This window comes from Populus trichocarpa, chromosome 3 (assembly GCF_000002775.5).
Source record: "Populus trichocarpa isolate Nisqually-1 chromosome 3, P.trichocarpa_v4.1, whole genome shotgun sequence".
In the NCBI taxonomy this organism is placed as follows: Eukaryota; Viridiplantae; Streptophyta; class Magnoliopsida; order Malpighiales; family Salicaceae; genus Populus; species Populus trichocarpa.
In genome coordinates this window covers 7304174-7326636 of record NC_037287.2, presented here as the reverse complement: position 1 = coordinate 7326636, position 22463 = coordinate 7304174, and the positions used below count along the sequence as shown (strand labels likewise).

Below are 22463 nucleotides of genomic sequence, written 5' to 3'. Positions count from 1 at the left end.
CCTTGGTCGGATTCCGACTAGATCTGGAAATTCCATCCAGATCTGACCGGAACAGTAACCGAGTGATGAAAAACATTTTTTTTAAATCTGATTTTAAAAATTATGAGATAAAAAAATTGAATTTTTGGAAAAAAAATATTTGTTTCACATATAAAATTAATTTCTAATTAACACCAATAATAATTAAAACAAGCAATCAAATAATTTTAATTGTTCTAACGTAGGCTCCGCCACTACTATTAGGTTCCCAAATATCATAATCTTAAGGTTTTGTAAATCTCTTAAAGAGATAGACTTCAATGATATTATTTTTAGAAAGAATAAAGTTGTGAATTTTGTTTTCATATCGACAATTATTTTTGCTCATTAAATATTTATGTTATATATTTATTGTTATGTTTAACTTCCGCCAGCTGTTGTTCTCTTGAGAACTTATTGAGGTTCTTATTTCTTAATTGACTAATCAATTAATTAGTGCATCATGGAGCACAATAATCAGGTTTTATCTGTCGAGGTTGATAGGAAGAATTTTTCTCCTAAGAGTCCCATCTCCGTGTTCTTGTAAAGGGAAAAAGATAAGCTCGGCGTTCTTGATGGCTCTAGTCCCGAACCTGTAGATGACAAGCAGAAGGCACAGTGGAAGATAACTAATCTCCTCGATAACCAACCCTGTCAACGACATCGCTTTGAGTCTTAGGCCTTATCAAACTGCTACTGCTATGTGGAAACACCGAGAGAGAGTTTACTCTCAGACTAGTCAAGCAAGGCAATTCGAGTTGGAGTTTGAACTCAAACTATCAACAGGATGACAAAGACGTTCAGACTTGTTATTCAGGTATTATTTCTTTGTGGGCATAACAAGATATAATTACTACTGTCAATGTTCCAGTCACAACCTTTGAGGCCGAAAACAAAACAAGCCATGCAATTTCTTATATGAAGCTATTATCAGAATTCAAAATTCTTCGTACTAACATTTTAAGTTGTAAGAATCAGCCAAGTATTGATGAAACCATTTCTGATTTCCTTAGTGAAGAAACACATCTTAAATATAAATTGATTCCCACTTGATACCACTGGTTCAAGCACGAGCTCGGTCTTCCTTCCTTCTTGTTATTGGGCTAACCCAAAGGTTAGGATCAAGGGCGATCCTGTGTTGTAGGTGCCATGGCACCCCTAATCTCAAAATTGAGATCATCACTGACACTCTTGTTAGGAGCTACGACACTTCCAATTTCAACTTCTTTTGGAACTGGTTTATATAGTGCGTATTTCCCTGATTTTTGCTTGCAGTTTAGCAGTTGAATCAGCTGCATCCTGGTTATCTAGTCTATGACAAGCCACCTCTTTCTGTAGAACTTTCAGAGCTCGATTTGCTTCCTCCCAAAGTTGATCCTGAAGGTGTTCAAGTTTGTCAATTTCATGCATTAACGTGAAAGGTGCAGTTGATGATTGCCTCGTAGACTGTCTTGGCATCGTTTTCATGATTCTATAATAGTGGATTGGCTCCTTGCTGTCAAGATCTAGCAAGGATGCGTCAGAGTAAGAGAGATAATTATTCACTGATGGACAGGGTGATTCCAATATGCTTTGAAGCATGTCAATCCTCTTGAAGTTTTTTGAGCAATTCATCGACCTTAGATCCTAAGTTTCTAGTTCCACCTCTGATTAGGACGACCAACATTCAGGGTCGCCATTGCAATGAGATGGTTTACATCACATTGTAGAAAGAGGAACTTTAACAACTACTAAAAATGTCTGGCCAAATTGTTTTTGGTTTTCAACTTTGGAAAGAAATTACAACCGAAAAGGACATCGAGCTTTTCATGCCTCAAACACATTGGGCTCATAGAATCAAAGGCAACCAATAAATGACTCTTCCCTTTCTCACAATGATGAGCAACAAAAGATTCAGAGCACTTTACTTTTAACCTTACTAGCTTACATATCTACCGCTGGCATCTGACGAATGAAAATCAGTTTTTGAATCTTGGTTCATTGATTCCGCCGCTTCTAACTTGACGTAGGAGTTTTTTTTTTAAGAAAATAAATATTTTGTTCTTTATATTTATTTTTCTATTATGTATTGTTATGTTTTTTGTTTTTTTTTTTTGGTTTGAAGAGAATGGTTTTTCTATTCAGTTATATGAAAAGTTGTAATAGAATTTTGACAAATACATATTAATAAATATGTTAGGAATTTATTTATAATTATGATGTTTCTGGTTTTTATAGGTTTTGACTTGTAATAAATCTCTTTCTCTTTTTCTCCTAACCACGTTAGCTGGTATCAAAACCCAAAAATTCTTTGTAGTTTTTCTTATGTATTGTTAAATCATCATAGTAAGAGGTCATAAAAAACATGTGTCAAAACTTAATGATTCATGATAGTTGATGTGTGTTGTTGAATAACCATGGTCAGGTCGCAAATCAGGGTGTGCTCATGAAGGAGAGGATGAGAACGTCTCCCCTTGGGAGAGATACGTTTGAAAACTAACATGTTGTTTTCGTTCACATCAATTATTGTTATTAAAAATCTTGGTATTGAATTCACAATTGAATGGCCCACACAAAGATATTATATGTAGACCACACATTAAAGGATATTCGTGGTTGATTATGATTTCTTACTAAGGTTAGAACTCAAGAATGAATTCTTTCCCACCTAAAAAAAAACTGTTATAAAATATTTTCCTAGGTTAATTTTACTTTTTCCTATATTCATTTTCCTATTCTATATTATTATGCTTTTTTAGTTTTTTTTTCATTTGAAGATAATAGTTTTTCTATTTTATTGGTTTTATTCAATTATATTGAGAATTACAATAACTTTTTAACATGTGGGACATGGATAAATAAAAAAATACATATTATAGGTGTCTTCCTGTAATTATAATATTTTTTATCTTATAATAAACTCCATCATTATTCATCGCTCCCACGTTATAATCACATGACCGGTACATCTCAAGTTTTAGCAAATACCAAGCCACTAAAATCTCTTAATTAATAACTTCAATTTTATTGATCATTAACTGGCCCATCCATCTTATTTTTATTTATTGTTTTGAGAAATAACATCCACACAGATAAGAATCAAACCACGAGGTGCCAATGTCATGCATATCCATCAACTTATCACTGTCTATCAGCATGTAAAGTTATTGTTTAAGAAGATAAAGTAGCAGCCCACTTACAAAACCCTCACTTTTAAAGCCTTACTGTCTCTCTCTTTCAACTGTGAACTTGTAAAGACTTTATATTTTGTCATCACTAACTTTCTTGCCATGCGTAAACTTCACTACCTCTCAAAAAAGTGGTTCATTTATGTGTGTATATATATATGCTGGTGAAATCATTGGTTGGTTGTAAGATCAGCGGGTTGATGCATGCGCTGTAATGTAGAAGCAGGAGTCTCTTTTCTTCGTGTTTCTGTCAGCAGCATCTGCATTAAAAGACAAGATAAATCTGTGGCTGGAATATACCCACATGTGAACAATCAATTTTTATTTAGCATTTTCTAATCTTTTTAGTTCCCAGAATCACTATTTTGAATGAAGAATTAAAGGAGGTTTCTAACATCATCACATGACAAATTAAAACCCACTTCATTAACTAAAAAAACAAATCAAAGCAGAACTTCAAGGTAGTTGTTTATTACATAGAACGACGTTCGACCTAATAATTAGAGTATATAATATGTAATTTTATTGGTTCAACTATGGACCCTCAACCAGCTTGAAGATACTACAAAGTGCCACGTATTTGCATGTAATACCTCAAATTGACACCAGCTACGTCTTAAGCCAATCGTAGAAAGCAATGGTGGAGGAACAGCCCCACGTCTCCTGCCTAATCTACCAAAAAAATGAAAGGCAAAGACAGTTGAAAGTACAAAACATCCTCATTTTCCCATGAAATGACAATGATGCTCCTCACATATAGCCGTGAACCGTCTTTTCTTTCTATACTTTCTTGAGAAAATCTAGCATAAACTCACGATTATGATAATTGACATGTGAATCTTCAAGAACCACATAAACTCACTGTTGAGATTCCTAAGAAAAGAGGTGAACCATTATAAATACGGTGCCTGTACTTGAACGATATAGATACCACCGCAGAGATCATAATCTTCCAATTTCTTCTTTTATGTCTAGATAGGTTTCGTCATTATCAATCACTCTAACCCTATTTGAAGTTCCTTTTCTTCAGTTGTTTTTGCGAAGCTTTGAACCAAATTAACTTCTCATCTCATCATTAGGGATTTGTTGTTTTACATCTGTAGGAGGCACGTACCATAATATGGCACCACATGGGGAGGCTATTGCTAGCGCTTACACCAGGAAAAATGCCTTCCCCGAGCCACCAAGGCTCTCAAAAGACAATCTTCATCGAACAAAATCCGATATTTCTTTTGAACTAACCAAAGAAGTAATTGATATCAATCTCCCACCAATATCCGAGGTTGAAGATGCAAGATGTGAGTGTTGCGGCATGAGTGAAGAGTGCACCCCTGAGTATATTGATCGCGTTCGGAACAAGTTTCTAGGGAAGTGGATATGCGGGTTGTGTACAGAAGCAGTGAAAGAAGAGATGGAGAAAAATGGAGGCCACAAGGAGGAGGCTTTGAATGCACACATGAGTGCTTGTACGACGTTCAACAAGTTTGTCCGGGCGTATCCAGTTTTGTCTCAAGCTGAGGCCATGAGGGAGATGTTGAAGAAAAGCACATTAAGGGCCAAATCCTTTGGTCCTAAAGGTGCTCAAAAGATGGTCGGGTTTGCAAGGAGTTCAAGCTGCATTGCATCGATTACAAGGGACATGGATGATCTCAAGTTGAAAAAATGATCATTGCCAAGCTTGCTTACCTTCAATGGGGTCATGGGCCTGGCTATATCTATCAACTTCGTCCCCATCTCTTCTAAACTAGCCCTTAAAACTCTTAGGGTTTTCTTTTTGTGTCCCTCTCTATGCCTTTCCAAACCCCACTAGTATTTTGATCTGGAATGACAATATTTCCAGTGCCCACATCAGGTTTCAGACGTTGTAGGACATATTTTTATCAGATTATGCTCGGTGGACCAACCCTTTTTGCTACCTTACAAGGTTTTCTTGGGTTGATCCAAACCTGTTTCATGCTTCTCAACCAAGGGCTATTTTTAATTCCCCTTCGTTGATTTTGCTCCCCATCTTTAATAAATATATATACCCTCTATGGGTTTTCTAGGTGATCAGATTCTCCTCCCTTCTTCTTCTTTTTTTTTTAGGGATTGCCCCGGATCGTCTCTTCCATTCTTCTTCCTGCGTAAACTATAAAATGCTACGACTATATGACTGGCAGTGCCTGTATATGCCAAACTCAAGCTAATTAAATTAAATGTGTGGCTAAATTTGCCATCTGCATGTAACAAGGGTAATTTAGACGTCGTCGATTAGATTTAGAAAGTGTACTGAGGACTGCCAGCATTTATATTAATTTAACTCAGCAAGGTAATTAATTGTAAATAGTAACTTTTAAACTATAGCGGATAATTGTCGTAATATGGACAAAATTTTTCTTTTCTATATAATAATGTGATGGAGGTTTCGATAAAGTTTCATTTTAGTACTTGCAATTTTCAAAAATAATTATTCAATCCCTATAACATATTTTTATTTACAAATTGGCCCTTATTTTAAAATTTTCTGGTCCCTGTATTTTATAAAAATTACAATTTAATCTTATGATAAAAAAAAACTTTTATAATTAAATCCATGCATGATTTCTCTTAATCATTTAACAGTTCATTACTTTATATATATATATAATGGCGTAACATAATGAATCACCACAATTATAATCTATTATATTACAATTTTGAAAAACTCAAAACCAAACATAAAAATATAATTAATCATTATATCATATATAATAGCGTTGAGTTATTGTCACGAGAGATAAGAGACAAAAATAATTAAGATAAAAACATATTGTAAAATCATTTCAAAATTATTTTAGAACAAATTTAATTTATGTTTTTGTTTTTGTCTTTCCAAAAAAAAAACAAAACATTTGTCTTTGTTGTATTTGCTCCTTTTGTTATGTAACATTAAAGACATTATCCATATGATTTATTATATCCAATAAAACATTGATGTAAGTAAAATGGTCGCATGCAGTCAGTATTAGTATTACTCGATCCATCTTTTATGTTATCCTATGTTGAGTAGATTTATTAAAAGGGATCATCCTCGAATCATGAACTCAGTACAGTAACAACAATATTTCCATTGATCTAATAGTTTGGAAGCAATTTCCACCCTACCTATAAAAACAAATACTCTTCTCTTTTTCTTGTTTTTCTAATTATGTTTTTTTCATAAAAAAAATTAGAATACAAGAGAAAGATATTATTCAATAATTTTATTATATGTTTACAATCAACTCATGTAGAGTTTATATACACATATATTGAAATAGAATAAAATAAATTATAGTCTTGATCATCTTTTTTTATTGGATAATTGAAATAATTTACTGATTTTCTTGAGTTATTCAATTCATTAATCTTTTTATTTAAAGAAAAGAAGATAATCAAGAATATTTACCTTGATAATTTTAATTTTTTTGAGTTTGACATACATCACTTCTATTGTCATTATAACCTCATTTGTTTATCTTCAACAATTTTATCTTTCTAAACATGATTATTCTTAGCCACATTTCTCTAGCCAAATATCTCTTTTCAAGATTTGATTTTTTAATTCTATTTTGGCTCACCCTTCATTAGACTGATGCCTTCTTTAGGAAAAATGCTCTCTTTCTTTTATTTTTATGGTGGTCTCTTTTGCACCACCTCATCTCTTGTGCAAGAATTTATCAACTTGCACTAAGTTCCTCTTGTTTTTTTTTTTTTTTATTGATTCAAGATCTCAATTCTCTTGTAGGGCTTTGTCATCTTACACCTATATTTGTTTTTTATTCTTTGGATGTCATTTGGTCATTCATGTGATATTGAGGTTTAATCTCCTTATCAAGAGTTGATGTATCATTGAAAAATGATAGTAAATAAAATATTTAATTGAAAATAAAAATCATTGAAGATACAAAGAAAAAAATTATAATAGAAGAGAAAGATATTATTCGGTAATTATATTATATGCTTACAATCATCTCATATAGAATTTATATAGTCACCCAACAAGATACAAAAGAAATAGAATAAAACATATTATAGAAAAAGCTTTTTCATCTCCTTTGATTGGATGAATGAAATAATTTACTAACTGTATTGAGTTATTTAATTCATTGATCTCTTTCTTTTATTGATTAGAAAATAATCAAGAATATTTACCTTGATTATTTCCTTAACAATACTTTATGAAATTGAAATATTGAGTTGTTAAATTGAAATATTTGTTAAATTTGTTAAATTCTCTGATAGAAAAGTAATTGGGAGGGATGATAAGGGGATTTTCAAGTTTTATTAATTTTTAGTATTTTGTCTTTTGAATATAAAAGAATTTAAGGAAAATCAATTTTTATAAGGTCCAAATGACATAACAACAATTATGGTTTGAGAATACAATATATAAACAAATGCAATGTAAAAATATAAAGAATTCATTAAGGGGTCAAACTAATAAGCACTCTAAGAAATAAGTTTGATGAAAGATTAAAACTATAAATATGTTTATAGCTATGTTATGGAGAAGGGGAATAAAAATGCATTAATTTTTCTCTATAATTTTATTTTTTTTTGTGAGCAAAAATATTTATTTATGGTGAAAAACTACCCCACCTACCCACTTCCATCAAATCAGAAGGGATTTAGTGGTCGAGTATCCATAAAGATGTAATTTTGTCCCTATACATCCCCTAGAAATAGAGTTAATAACTCCCCTCTTTTTCTAGTACTATTAAAAAGTTGACTAAAAATGAGTTTTATTTCAGAAGGTAATTAAAAGAGTTGACTAAAAATACGTTATATTTCAGAAGGTAATTAGCTTTATGAAGCCAATAACTTCTGCAGTTAATTTATTGTATTTAAAAGGTCTATTAATTATCATATTCTTATCAACCTTGTATATTACATTTTTTTCATTATAATGATCTTGTGCCCATGATTTGCAGGATTTTTTTCTATACACCAGTTTTTATTTTAACATGTATGAGATCGATGCTTGAGTCTATATATATATATATATATATATATATATGTGTGTGTGTGTGTGTGTGTGTGTGTGTGTGTGTGTGTGTGTTTTGACCCACAAAATTGTAGTGCTTTTTCCCATTATTATACTAGCTTTGTTCTACTGAATTCGCTTTATATTTGTGTTGTCATTTTCCCTCTCTTTTTTTTTTTTTCAAGTTTATAAACGAAAGGATTGAAAATGTTAACTCCAACCAAGCTTATAGGACCGTCACTCCTTTCAGATGAGCGCGTTTGTTTTCATGGTTGCTTCTGTTTTTTAAGTAAATCAAAAATATTTGGTAATTAATAAAACTCAATTCACTGTTCATGGGTTCTATCAGTATATGCTTTGAAAACACAAGATCACTGAAAGCAGTACAATGCCCACTGTTCACGTGAACAGTGGAGCATGTCTCTACTGTTCCGGTCGGACCGGATCCAGTCTAAAGCTAAATGTATTGAATCGGGTCCGACCTAGTAAAATAAAATTAAATTTTATTTTTTATTTTTAATTGTGTTTTATTTAAAAAACTAGTGTTTAACATTATTCAATGACACTACATAAATTAGACGGAGATCGCTTGATGACGTAGCATTTGCAGAATTTGATCGCAATGCCAATTTTGTTCCTAATTATATTTTACCTGATGTTGTTGTGTACTTAAGAAACCAAGAAAATTATAGACCTTGTCGGATGTATTTTATACGTGATTGAATTGTAGATAGTTTAACTGAACAATAAAATATATTTTATATAAAGTATTATTTATTTCATGATATAATAGGAATAATTAAATCTACAATATTTAAATTAAAAACCATCAATATTAATATATATTTTTTAAAATTATTTTATAACCTCAATTTCAAAAGCATTATTAACCAAACACATTAAACTACTTTTTGTTCAATCTCAATTTCAACCATAGTTTTAACCAAACATATATAAATATCAAACCAACCTTAACCAAAAATACTTTTATAAAATAATTTTTTTAAAAGTACAACTATAAAAAATACCACAATATCAAACACGGCAGTTAGAAAAATGAGTTTGCGTTTACTTTTTTTTTTTTTTAAACCATAAAAATATATAGTGTTTGGTTAATTATAAGAAGTTGTGGTTTAAATAATATGACCTCAGTTATTACGAAGCAACTTTTTAACCTGCTTTTCCTGATCACAGTTATTAATTTATCTTTGCAAGCTTTTTTTTTTCAAAACAGAGAAAAAAACCGTTGAAAATACAGTGAGACCAAAATAACCTTAGCCTTTACCTTTCTTTCAATTTGTCTTTGCCGACAAAACAAAAAAGAGAGAACCATTGACAATACACATGCCAGAATGAGCTCTTAATAAATAATTTACTACACTTTAGCAAAATCTTTAACAAAAAGGTAATTAATGAAACAATAAAAATATAATTAATTTTAATGTTGCATTGTTGTATTAATAACTTATTAATAATTCAGTGTACAATAACATAATACAAAACTACAAAACTATATTTTTTTAGTCATTTTATTATTAACAACACTTTCAACAACAGTTTTAACCAAATATCTTTTAATTGTTTTTTATATAATAATAACTTCAATCAAACACATAATTTAATTCAATCAACCAAAATAAAACTTGATTTTTTTAAAACCATAACCACAAAAACTACCATAATATTAAACGCAATCTTAGAATGAGGTAAGGTCTTCAATTAGTTCTCTAAAAAATAAATCCCACAAGATCAATAGTCATTTTGTTTGTTTATCCTCTTTTTTTTTATCATTATGTTTGTTTCATGAAAAGTAGTTTCTTATAAATTATTTTCTAAATTTTCACATGTTTGTTTATAGAAGTAGGTCTATCAAAAATATTTTTAGTTAAAGGAAAATTTGGTCTGGTTTTTAAATGTTTTCTTTTTTTTATTTTGGGTAAAATAAACTTTTCAGAAATTGCAAAAAAAAAACATCATATTATTTCTTGATTATTTCAAACTTGGCCCTCAATTTTTTATTTTTATATATTTTATTTTAAATCATTATTTTTATTTTTATTTTCAATTTTATCTCTTAAAATTTGATTTAATTTTATTTTTATATCAATTTTGATCCTTTTTTTTTTTTTTGAAAATTTTTTATCTATCATTTAGTCCTCAATTTTTTTTATTGTTTTTTATTTTATTTGAAGTAATTATTAAATTAATTTTTTTTTAATTTCATTCTCCTTCTACTTTTAAAAAAAATTAATTATTAGCAAACAAACAACACCTTAATGGTAAGTGATGCTGTGAGTAAACACCTGCTGACGAAAGCCTTGACGATGAAGAATAAAAACTGTAACGTGTAGGATTAAAATGATAAAAGAAGACTTTTTAACGCATTAAAGATTACAAGGATGCACAAAGGTATAAGCTTGTTGGTGAAAAGGGAGCAAAGTTCATGGACGACTGGACTTCTGGAGACAAATTCAGCTACCTATCAATCTACTTAAAAAAAAGTCTTTTGGATAAAACCTACTGCGTATTGCAAATAAATCTAAAACAGCAACCTAGGTTAATCCATGATTGCTGATGCAGAAAGAACCTGCCTAACTTATCCCAGACACAAATAATCACCACAGAACATCCCTGTAAGCAACACAGGAAAAACCAGGATTGACAGATTTCGGTTGCAATAATCAACATAGACCCAGGTGAGGACTTAAGAACAAACCAGTCAGAAACAAAATGATCCCCGGCAACTATATCGTCTCGTCCATAATCTCTACTATAATGAACCCCACACAAATTTATAACATAGCAAATGAACTAGGTGCTCCACGGTTGCAACATGTTATACATAAAAGAAATACAAGCCAGCAAAATAAGACAGATATAGAGTTCTCACTCTTAAATCAGCCACTCCACTAGATTCTGGTTTCAAGTCTCAGACAAAAGACCAGTTTATAAACATAAAGCAGATGCAATGCGCATTTTCTTCTTCATTCAACACTTTCCAGGCCACAGCTCTTTCATATGAAACTGGTCTGCCCATGCTTGACAAACAGATACCACCTTGAAGACAAGTAAAACCCTAGCAAGAGAAAAATATACATATGATGATGATATTGAATCTACCAAAGCCAGGCCAGGCTCCCCACTACAATATCTTATGGGGGAAAACTGCCCAAAGCAAAAGATGTTATTCTTTAGCATATCATGCTTCAATACTACATTATTTTTCAGACTATTACACGTACGATTTGAATAGAGATTTGCTATCAGCTTGGTAATAAACTTCCAAATATAAATATGAAGTGCGCAATTATGGGAAAGAAAAGGTTTTGCGTGTATTGTTGAGTTTGATTTTCAATTAAAAAAAAATACAAAACATGTATATAGAGAGGTCAACCCCAGTTGGCCAGTGCAAATTGAGTCGGGCCAAACATTAAGAAAAAAATGTGAAACCTAAAGAAAAAAACAAGGGCAAATTTGTAATTTAACATGACAGATGGAAATTCAATCTCCTCCCTTCATCTTCTTTCAAAATAATTCGAGGTTATTCGAGCAAATCAACAAATCTAGAATTATAGAAAATTTAAAAAAAAAAAAACAAACAAACACAGGCATCTTAGGGAAATGAAAGTTTTAAATGATAGATTAATGTAAATGATTGCTACCAAACATATACAAAAACGCGCCAATTTGGTCTTGCAATGTTGTGATTGCTTTGACTGTTATGTTGTGGTGTGTTGCAGTACACAATTTGTTGAGAAAGTAGCATTTGTAGAAGCAGTGTTGGGTAATTGGCTCCTGAGCTTTTAAAAATTTATATTTTTACTTAATAAAATAGGCCCCAAAATAAACAGTTTTGCTTATTGTTAAGCCAAGGCATTTGCTTATTGTTAAGCCAAGGCACCTGCTTTGATCTAAACACAAAGCAATTTCCTTTCAAAATGCTATGTATTTTGCTTTCAAAGCAAAGTGGCCCTTAACCAAACACTAGTGTAAGACCAAAAGCAATTAGATGGGCAATAACTACTTGCGATAAATGAGAAACCAAAAGTAATAAACTGGAAGAAATGAAAACTAAGGCTTGTTCTTAAGCATAGTAATTATTTTGTCCTTTTGTGGTGGCATTTGGTGAATATAAATCTCAATTTAACCTGGATCCATTTTTCCTTCACTAAGATTTAAGAGAGAAGGGAAAACCTGTTGCATAATCTGTGAGAATTCTGAGCAGAGAGTTTTTCTTCCATGATCATCAAATATCTTTTCCAAAGTTATGTCTTGCAGTGCAACTAAGGTTGTCTCAAGCATGTCAAGTCCAGCTTGGTTTGCAAAAGTAAAGATGGGCAACGCCTGCAAAATTCACCCAAGTTCAAGACCAAATTGCTTTGAATACAAAAGGTTAGCAACAGAGCTGAGGTAGTACTTCAGCATAATAATGGCATTTGAATTCAGACCTGAATACAAAATAGCAATGCATGTTAAACAAAAAAGCAGACAATATTATTCAACTTGCATTATATGCATGAAAAAATCATTCTAGGAACATGAGAATGATAATAATTTTGTTGGTTCAACACGTTTTCCAGCACATTACAAATACGACAAGATATGTCCAGAAAAAATCATTTATAACAGACTCCAAAAACTTCAAGTTATGCATGCAAGTAACTGTATAGTAGAAGATAGAACATATGCCATATTATAAAAGTGTCTCCTTTGCAAGGTAACAGGGAACATTCATGGGCAGATATGCCTTTGTTCAATTTAATACCATGTTTGTGTAGGTCCCCATAATTCCTAAATCCTTGTCCAAGTATTCTATCATTAACGGCAAATGGAAAGCAGGATATATTGTTGTCATGCACACCTTCAGTGAGCAGCACATAATAGCATCTGAATGATGCCACAAGGTTTTCAGAATAGATTCACTTCCTTCGCCATTGGATTTGAGTAGCTCCACACCCAAATAGCTCCTGCAAAGTTGTGACCAAGTATTAAATAAAGTAACAAGTGTTCAGTCAATTAAATATCTCTACTGTCCAAGTTCGAAATGTTTTTTCTTTGGAAAATGTAGTCACTTCATAGATTATAGAAAAGCTTTTAAAAGCAACATGAAACTTGAAAGAATTTGTCCTTTGACCAAAACAAAAAATCAATTCTTTTTCAGTCCAGATATATTTTCTCCTGTGTATACAAATGAGAAGATCCTATTAGAATCCAGAAAAAGTTTTATCAACATATTCAAATTCATTATCATTTTAAAATTATGTAACAAAAGTAAAGAGAATTCAATAACAACAAAGAAATCTATTTCTCGTGGGAGAAGACATAGACTGGAATCACTTGGTCATCAGGCAACATCTCTCAGATAATTAAATTGACTTGTTAAGCTGAATGCCCTGGATTATCACCCAGGTCACAAAATGACCCATTCTGATCAAGATAACATTGATGAGAGGGAACAACCGACACACCTGTAGCTCTGGCAGATCCAACGAGCAAGTGTCTGTGCTTCAGGAGTACCCAGTGGTGACCGAAGACCAGCCTGTGAACCAAGATGAGGAGATAGTGCTAATGCCACCCTCTGAACTGAAGATATAATGCTGCGGATATATTGCCGAGTCATTGATGCTACATGTTCTTGCATGTGGCTCTCAAACGCAAATTCAAATGCGATTGTCATTACAGATCTTGTGCAACCAGAATTAGCAGAATGATCACTGGATGCTCTGTTTCCAGCTGGTCCGACTTCAAGAGCAGCCGCAAGATCTAAGGTACGATTTGGACTGGAGGCTTCCTGCATCATTTTTCAATGCATTAATTAACAGCCTAATAAATAGGCATGGAGAAATAAACTACTTCAGAATCAAGTAAGCTAACCTTCCCAGAATCAAGGGGAATGATGCGAAAACCAGAAGGTAAAAGCGGTGCATCATCAGCAAAAGTAGCATCAATGGGAGCAAATATAAGTTCAGCACATGTTCCAACAGCATTCTCGTCCATTCCACAGCAGAGCTGTCAGAGATGAACAAGTGGAGCAAATAAGAAGAGAACCAGAAGAATAATGTATGTCATCAAGAGATAAAAGATTGAAATGAATCAAGTGGTGCAATCTCAGCCCAAGTCTAATTAAGGATACTCATAATGCATAAACCAAACCAGGGGTAACTAGAATCCCCATACTTTCCAGGTTACCCAGGTGATTGGCAATTCAGGACCTCAAAAATATATTTTGGAAGAGAATTGGAAACATGAAGCAAATTTTCTTTTCATTTTAAACTTCTACTCTAGAAACTTGTTCTTGCTATGGAACCAAAATGTGATCTTTCAAAAGAAGGAAAAGCTGATTTCCACTAATTCCTATCTGAACAAAAATGGCCAATGGCGGAGATCTACACAACTATTTCTGTCTTTCAAATTCTGTAGTTCATTCCAAAATAGAACTACATGGTGGGTCCATTTCAAAAGTTCATGAGAACTCTCACTGATTTCCCTCACTCCATAGCTTTGTTTGAAGATTGATCTGCTGACTTGGGACAGGAAAAACGAGCTTGTCTTGCCTAAGAGAGAAACACAGAAAGCATAGAAAAGAAAGGTCTTACTTGTAAAAGAAACACATCTCTGGGCATTATTGGATCTTCAGGAGAATGGCCAACACCTTCCAGTTTTATGACCTCCAGGAACTAATGAACACAGAGCTTATCAGATGCAAGACAAAGGTGAAAATAATAAATATAACACCCATGTTGAATTTATGATACAAGGCATTATCCAAGCTGTAAAAGCATGATCAAATGGCACACCTCTTCATGTTCAATAGTGTGAGCCAGCGGAAGTATAACTTGACCCCCGAAACTTCCAACTCGAGAACCTTGTAGGCTAAAAGGACCAACTTTAACTGCTGCAGCTGCATAGGCATCAATATTGTTATCTGCCCATTCTGACCTGTGCTCTCGCAAGAATCTGAGAAGGATTGCAGGAGGGACATTCTGAAAAAGTAAAGTGCACAGCATGAGGAAAAGATGACAAACAACAAATCAATGACAAGGCACAGGAATAAACAAAAAGGAAAATAAGATTCAAATTATGACTTCATTAGAAACAAATTGTCAGCCTTTCTTTGTATTCAATTTTATGAGATATACTATGTATCTATCTCTTGGTATTGTAAAAAAAAATCCATAAATAAAGAACAATACAATTCCCTATTGCAAGAACCTAACTGATGAAGTTACATATAAGACACATAGTGCACAATTTACCAAGTCTTATAGCATATATTTGTATTTCAACTTTTTTCCACAAGCCTAAGACAAAACATATCCCTACCTGTAAAAGCATCGATGCTTTAGCACACAGGACAGCACTGCTGACAGCTGGAAACCCATTAGTGAAGGAAAGATTTGAACCCATCAACTTGTCAGGAGATGAGTTCACGAGGATAGTAACATCATCCATGCCATCATTTCCGATCATTGACCATCCCTCATCACTAAATCCATTGAGAGCCTCATTAAAACCCCTGCCAAAATTACATTAGATTCTAACTGGCAGATCATTAATGGATTGAATCAGATACTATCAAACAACAGAAGATATCAATACCTGCTCAACCTCTGGCTCAGTGCTCGTAGAGCTGCAGGTCGTCTGCCCCAGTTGGTCACATTGGACTGAGAAGCTTCCTGAGCTATCTGCCGCAGCTGGCGTAGAGCCTGAATGGAAAGGATATACATTATTGAAATATTAGTCCCCGTCTGGTTCAGAAGTTACACTTGCATCACCCAAACTATATCAGTGTTTCTGTACATCCATTAAATGTTCATGACATAAAAAGTCGAAAAATTGCTTACCACCATTGTTGTCTTTTGAGCAAGTACAGTTGAGGATTCATACAGCGGCCGTAGTACTTCAGGCACACTCCAAGGCTAGTTGAAGAAATCAGTAATCGAGTTATGATCTTGGGTCAAATAGAAATTCAACAACACATAGTTTATAAAAAAAAAATTAAAAAAAAAATTGTGTTCGGCACATCCTACCTCCAAATCCATGTGGTCAACTATGTGTATGATTGAACCACCACCTTCACAAGGCCGTACCAGATACCCACTTGGGAGCATTTCTGCTCTCACAAAATGCTGCACTGGTGGCATGCTCGGGCCATTTTGAGTATTTTTCAGAGATCTCTCACAAACCTGAATATTGCATGAGTAGAAAGTAAATAATTCTTCAAAATTTTCTAAGAATAACAAATTTTAAGAGTTTGGGAGCATACCACAAGGCTTCCATCTTCTAAAACAGAAGTATAACGCAACAACCAGAAGTCACGACCAGGTGCCAACGTAGTTGGCGCATAGAGCTATATCCTCAATAAAAAATAGAAGTAATTAAATAATTGCAGCTATAGGGTTTTAACAGAAACAACAAATGCATGATGATTAGTCCTTTACCTGCATATAAAGCAGCTCAATGGTTCCACCATTTGCGGTGGGCAGCACATTAAGCACATCCACAGCTCGGCAATCACGAAACCATGATGGCCGATCCTTGAGGATTTCAGCAACCTGGAAGGAACACAATCTATTACATAACCTTGGCAACTCAGTAGAAAATGGTATGGCAAACCAAGTGCACTTACCCTTGTAGGTTCAAGACCCACTAGGCCACAAGCTCGTGCTCCCACACCAGCACAACCATGAGAAATAGCAACGATTCCACTGGAATCCGGACCAGGCTACACATTTGAAAAAACAAAATTGTGATGAAGAAACAGATTAGAAAAACCCAACTTGGTGAAAATCAATTGGTGGAATTCACGCATAATGCTAAAAAAGGACAAAGAACAAAGCATGTATTTTCAGATCAAGAAATTCAAATCAAACCATCGTTTAGAAAAGAGTCAATGGAAAGTTCTAGCATTCAGTAGCCTGACATTATAGACGCTTGTAATGAGGAGATCAACTTAGTTCCGTCTTTGCATATTTATATACTTCTTTAAATGCAAAACCATTAAAGAAATAAAATAAAATAATTTAGCTGATTAAATTTTGCAATTTTTTTTATAAGATAAAACAGTTCCTAATTTATGAAAGTTGAAAAAAAAAAAAAAAGAGCACTGAGAGATACCTTCATTCCAGGCATTTGGACCCACTCTACAGCAGTTCCAGTAGCCTTCGAAAGAAACTCTGTTAAAGTCTCTTCTGCAATGGACAAAAGCCTAGAAAAAAATACAAAGCATGAATTCGAAATTCCACACTAGCTCGCACATACACACAACCAAGTGGTCACAAAGCACCATAACAGAAAAGGACCTAACAACCAGAACCCCACTAACCCTGCAGGACTAGCATCCCTTGGCGGATGCTGAGGTGTCAGGTGGTGTTGACCGCTTGTCACCACTGATTCACAGCTTGTATCTTTGGTTGCAAGCGGTGTCTGAAAGAAAACAAACCATCTCAATCTCAATTTCCACATAATTCAATAGTAAATAAACAATAAAAATTCTTTTTCTAACAAAAAGAAAAGCGTTTACATTGCGCACCCCTTTATTGCTAACAAGTTATAGCGAATAGAAAAAAAAATTTCCACATCTCATCAGCAATTCCAAAATTTCAATTTACTGTCCCTTTCAAGTTCCCAGTAACCAAGCATGTTATGATGTGCAGCGGATGATATAGCAAGAAAAAAGAGGCAGAATTCTCACGTTATGGGTATGTTGGCGAAAGTAGCCATTCTCATACACCAGCTGCGACACCTGCTTCTGCAACCTATCATTCTCTTCCATCAGAAGCTTGTTCATTGCACTCAGCTTCCTATTCACCGCCTGGAGGCGAGACGCTTCTTTCCTCTGTTTCTCTCGACATCTGAAGAATATAACAAGCATTACAAAAGAATTCAAGATAAAATCATGGAAAGATAGCAAATCCAGAATTTCAAAAATCACATTGTCCATTAAGGAGCATCAAGCCGTAGTACAAAAGTTAAAGGAGAAAAACCTTTCCATTTTTGTTCTTCTATACAAGCAAAGTAAGTCAATTTAACATGTCAAACAAATACAAAACGTTATAAAAAAATCGAAAATCTGTTTTCTTGGCTGTGAAACCAGTAATTTATTATTATACCTTCTATTTTGGAACCAAACTTTGATTTGTTTGGGCTCAATATTGGAGAGAATTGGACACTCCCTAATGAGCTGCTGGCGGCGAATGGAGCTGGGTTTGGGACAATCATGATAGAGCCTTTCCAGGGCTTCGACCTGCTCAGGCGTGTACCGGACATACTTGCCATTGTCCATGATAGGCTGCTTACCATCCTTGCAGGACATTTCCATATTCAAATTCAACTTCACAAATACCCACCAAATATATATTTGCAACACAACAACCACACAAAGTGGGGCGGGTTCTTTCCCTTTCAAGCTCCTAAATTTCTAAGCCCCGACAAGATCCCAAAGAAAACCCCCTGAGTGCCTCTTCTAACCAAGCTACCTTCTTGTGCTTAATCACACCTTGAACCAACTTTGTGCAGCTTTAAATCCACCTACGTAACCTCCCTTAATCATAGATTACAACACTTTTACCAGCTTAAAGAAAGGAAAGGAAAGGAAAGGAAAGGAAAGGAAGGGCCTGAACAAACAGACACATACAGCTGGGAGACACTTGTTAAAACTCAGACAGCCTAAATAAAAGTAAACTAAGCCCAGCTAGTCTCTCTTCCTTAACCAGAATTTGAAGTGCTTTTTGGATTTTTAATGGCTGCTGATTGTGAAATGCAAAGATAGAGAAAAACCCACAAGGGACAACGACGTCCAGGATGGATACATCGTTATCCTCCTCATCCTTGTATTTTGTCTACTTATCAGACAGTCCCCAAACACAAGAAGAGCATAAACCTTTCGAGATCAGAGCTCCACACCAAACGATCTGTCTCAGCCACAAAACCCCAAAACATTCACTAGCCAGAGAGAGATCTCTCCTTTTACGGCACCGTATGGCCGATCCAAACTTGAAAAGCAATCGTCCCTAACCGCTGAAACATTTCCTTACAATCCCTTTTTGGCCCTCACCTCATTGGGGAAAGAAAAGAAAGAAACAAAACGGAAAATGATTCCTTTTTAATGGTGGCTTTGCAATATGTAATTGTAGAATTTGTTTTTTTCTTTCTCTAAATATCTTTACTGTTGAAGAAGAGAGGAAGGAAGGGAGGAAGAGGAGAAGGACAACCTTGCTCGTCAAAGAGGATTAGAACTTGGAACTAGGGGGGGGAAATGAAGGGAGGAACAACAACAGTACTTGTAGTAGTAGTAGGCGGCGGCGGCGGTGGTGGTGGTGGTGGTGGTGGTGGGGGGCAGTGACTTAGCTTTTGAGGATTTTGCTATGTTGTCTGTCTGTGTATTATGTGTGTCTTTCTCAATGGTTTGTCAGTTTCGCCTTTGAGAGAAGAGAGAGAATAGACTTTTCTTTCACTCTTCAAACTTCCTTTCCACTGTGTGGAGAAATGGGAAGTCCTGTTTTTTCTTTTCAGATGGCTGAGTTTTGTAATGACAGATATGTCCTTTCGGATCATTTTGGTGTGACAGTTAAAAATTGTTTTAGGTTAATTTGTTTATGATTGCCTACCTTGGCTGTGTTTCTTATTATTCCACGTGCGTTGTTTTATTATTATTATTATTTAGTGATGTGTGGTTTTTTTATTTATAATTGTATTAAAATAATATTTTTTATTTTTTAAAATTTATTTTTAACGCCTATTTATATTAAATTGATTTTAAAATACAAAATGGATATTTTTCTAACCTAAAGATTAACTTAAAATGTAAATAATATTTTTCTATATATAAGCATGTTTTTCTAACCTGGATGGGATCGAAGGCTGTCGTTGATGTTAAATACAAATTGACTATTGTTTAAATCGCCGAAATCAACCTGAAAAGGGTCTTCAGACGACGGCAGATATTTCGGGTGGATTTCAGGGGAGAGAAGGAGCTGATGAGGTCAATGGCAAGGGAGTAAATTAGGGATAGAGAGGGGGGCAAAAGGAAAAGGGAGAGTAATAAAATGCGCGAATGGGAGGGAGGGGGGGCAGCTTACGAGAAAAAGAGCAGTAGGAACCCAACCAACCATAAAGGCCCGGCAGAGGACAGCATGATGAGTTTTTTGCATGCGTCTCTCTCGATTCATTCTTTAAAGCTGAAACCAAAATGATAAAAATAAATAAATAAATAAAAACATTCCTTCCATATTCCATGGCAGCCTAAACAAGAACTTGTTTTTAATTCCAATTAAAGAGTATATTTTAGGGTTTAGGGTTAAGAGTGGCAATAAATAATGCCACGTCATCATCAGGCACTGCCAATGCAGGCATGATATGCATGACATGACAAGTATGGGAGTATATAATAAATAAGAAAGATAAGTGATAGGATGTGATGTGACATGTGGGATGGGAATATATATATATATACACACACACACACATGACATATGGACAGACAGGGTGGTGGGTGGTTGATGTAACGTTGGGAAAGATAGGGTGTTGCTGCTTTGGAAACTCTTTCCACCTGTGTTATATTTATCTTCAATCCAAAAAATATATATATATTGGATTTTTTTTTAATATTATTTTAAGATATTATTTTGTTAATATTAAAAATTAAAAAATCTAAAAAAATTTATTTCGATATATTTTTAAGTGAAAAGTATTTTAAAAATATATTGCACCATAATACCAAACAAACACTTATTATACATGACATTGGTTTTATTCATATAAAAAACATATTTTTTATTAATAAAAAAAATTTTATCTTTAAAACTCATTTATATTTTATTAATAAATCTAAAGTAATTAATCATTTATTAACATATTCTAGTATGTATTGATCTAAATCATTGATTAACACTACAAACTAAAATAAAATACGAATTCACTCTCGTTCAATTGTTCACTAAACTATTCATACCTATTTTTTTCCTTCCAAGTCTTTGGTATTTTTAGTTTTTGTACTTTATTAATTGTATTTTGGTCATTAAACTTTATATATTTTTAATTTCATCCTCTGAAGTTATGTTAACATCATTTTATGTTGTATGATTTGCATATTCTAGTGTGTATGATATGTCATATAATATTCCTCATTAAATTAAAGATAGATTTTACGAAATATAATTTTAGGTTTTTTTAAAAATAAAATAAAAGATAAAGTACAAAAGATAATATAAGAAATAAATAGAGCCTTTTCCATTTAGGCTGTAAAAATGTGTGTCGAAAAGTCCAGTTTGATCCCTCAAGTTTATTTTTTTATATTTGGTCCCTATTTTTTTAACTTTTATATTTCAATTATAAAACTTTATTTATGTTTCATTTCAATCCCTGGTTGTTATGAAAGGAGAGAGAAAGCTCTTAGATGAACAAATTACAACTAATAGTTATTATTTTGGTGTATATGGATTCATTTATAGAAGGAGAACTCAATAAAGGAAGGTTTATACTTCAATAATGTCTAAAAAGTAGATCAATTCTCGATAATGTTTTATTTTTATTTGATTTGATTTTAAGATTTTAGTCTGATTAAAATATATTTATGTGGTTAGAAATGAGGTTCTAGAGGGCTATATAATGTTTTCCTATTTTTTAGGTGAAGTTGGAATTTGAGTTTTTAGGGTTAAAAAACTTGAACCTAGATTTTTTGGTCACCATAACCATCTTTGGTGATTAGAAAATATTACAAGCGGACAATGTGTCATCCATTCCATTTAAAAAAGATATGGGTGGATGACTTCTTAAGAAAAAAGAGAGGCATGTAAGCCAACTCCTCCAAGTTTAAGTGTGCCTATGTTTTTTAAAAGTCTAAAATAACATTTAAGTGGAGGGGGAGGGTTGAATTATAGTTTAGTTAAAAGTTTGATAATTTAAGAAATCTAATTCTTCAACATCGATACAATAATCTTTTTACAGAATCAAGATTAAAAAAACCTTTCTCTCTAATATTTTTCAAAGATTAAGATCTAAACTTTTTAATGTCTCATAACTAATATTTTCTCGGTTCAAGTGCCACTTATGATTTCATAATAGATATATCGCTCATAATAATTTTCACACCTTACAATGAAAACAAGATTACAATAAATAAGGCTTAAGTCTTTATGAATATAATCTAGTTCAAGAATGTGAAATTGTGATTTAATGCAAAGAAAGTTTAAAACTTTGAGAATATTATGAAAATAATAAAAGCTTTTAGATAAAAAAAAAATTTGTAATCATGAAGTGTTGTAAAATGTGAGGTTGTAAGGTGGTTCCGATAA

The 22463-nt window shown here is 33.2% G+C and overlaps 2 protein-coding genes and 1 long non-coding RNA gene across 4 annotated transcripts; 2 read left to right on the top strand and 1 right to left on the bottom strand.

Moving 5' to 3' along the window:
- Positions 1-308: 308 nt before the first annotated feature.
- LOC112326767 (uncharacterized) lies at positions 309-2213 on the top strand. 2 transcript variants are annotated; one of them, XR_002980659.2, is made up of 2 exons: positions 309-835; positions 1357-2213. It is a non-coding gene; the product is annotated as an uncharacterized LOC112326767 (long non-coding RNA). The 2 variants fall into 2 exon arrangements; XR_002980660.2 differs by having other exon boundaries at positions 1294-2213.
- A 1886-nt stretch (positions 2214-4099) lies between these two features.
- On the top strand, positions 4100-5237 carry LOC7483543 (uncharacterized). The gene has a single exon (XM_002303268.3). It carries the CDS (start codon positions 4306-4308, stop codon positions 4849-4851), a length of 546 nt encoding a protein of 181 aa, XP_002303304.1. The 5' UTR covers positions 4100-4305; the 3' UTR covers positions 4852-5237.
- Positions 5238-10841: 5604 nt separating this feature from the next.
- LOC7478415 (homeobox-leucine zipper protein ATHB-15) lies at positions 10842-19722 on the bottom strand. The gene is made up of 18 exons (XM_002304181.3): positions 18282-19722; positions 17864-18023; positions 17495-17595; positions 17287-17377; positions 16799-16894; positions 16611-16724; positions 16436-16519; positions 16200-16355; positions 16014-16088; positions 15769-15875; positions 15493-15685; positions 14967-15152; positions 14766-14846; positions 14044-14178; positions 13638-13960; positions 13031-13136; positions 12364-12513; positions 10842-11245 (listed from the first exon to the last, which is right to left on the bottom strand). Exons 1-18 carry the CDS (start codon positions 18488-18490, stop codon positions 11099-11101), a joined length of 2514 nt encoding a protein of 837 aa, XP_002304217.1. The 5' UTR covers positions 18491-19722; the 3' UTR covers positions 10842-11098.
- Between the last annotated feature and the right edge of the window lie 2741 nt (positions 19723-22463).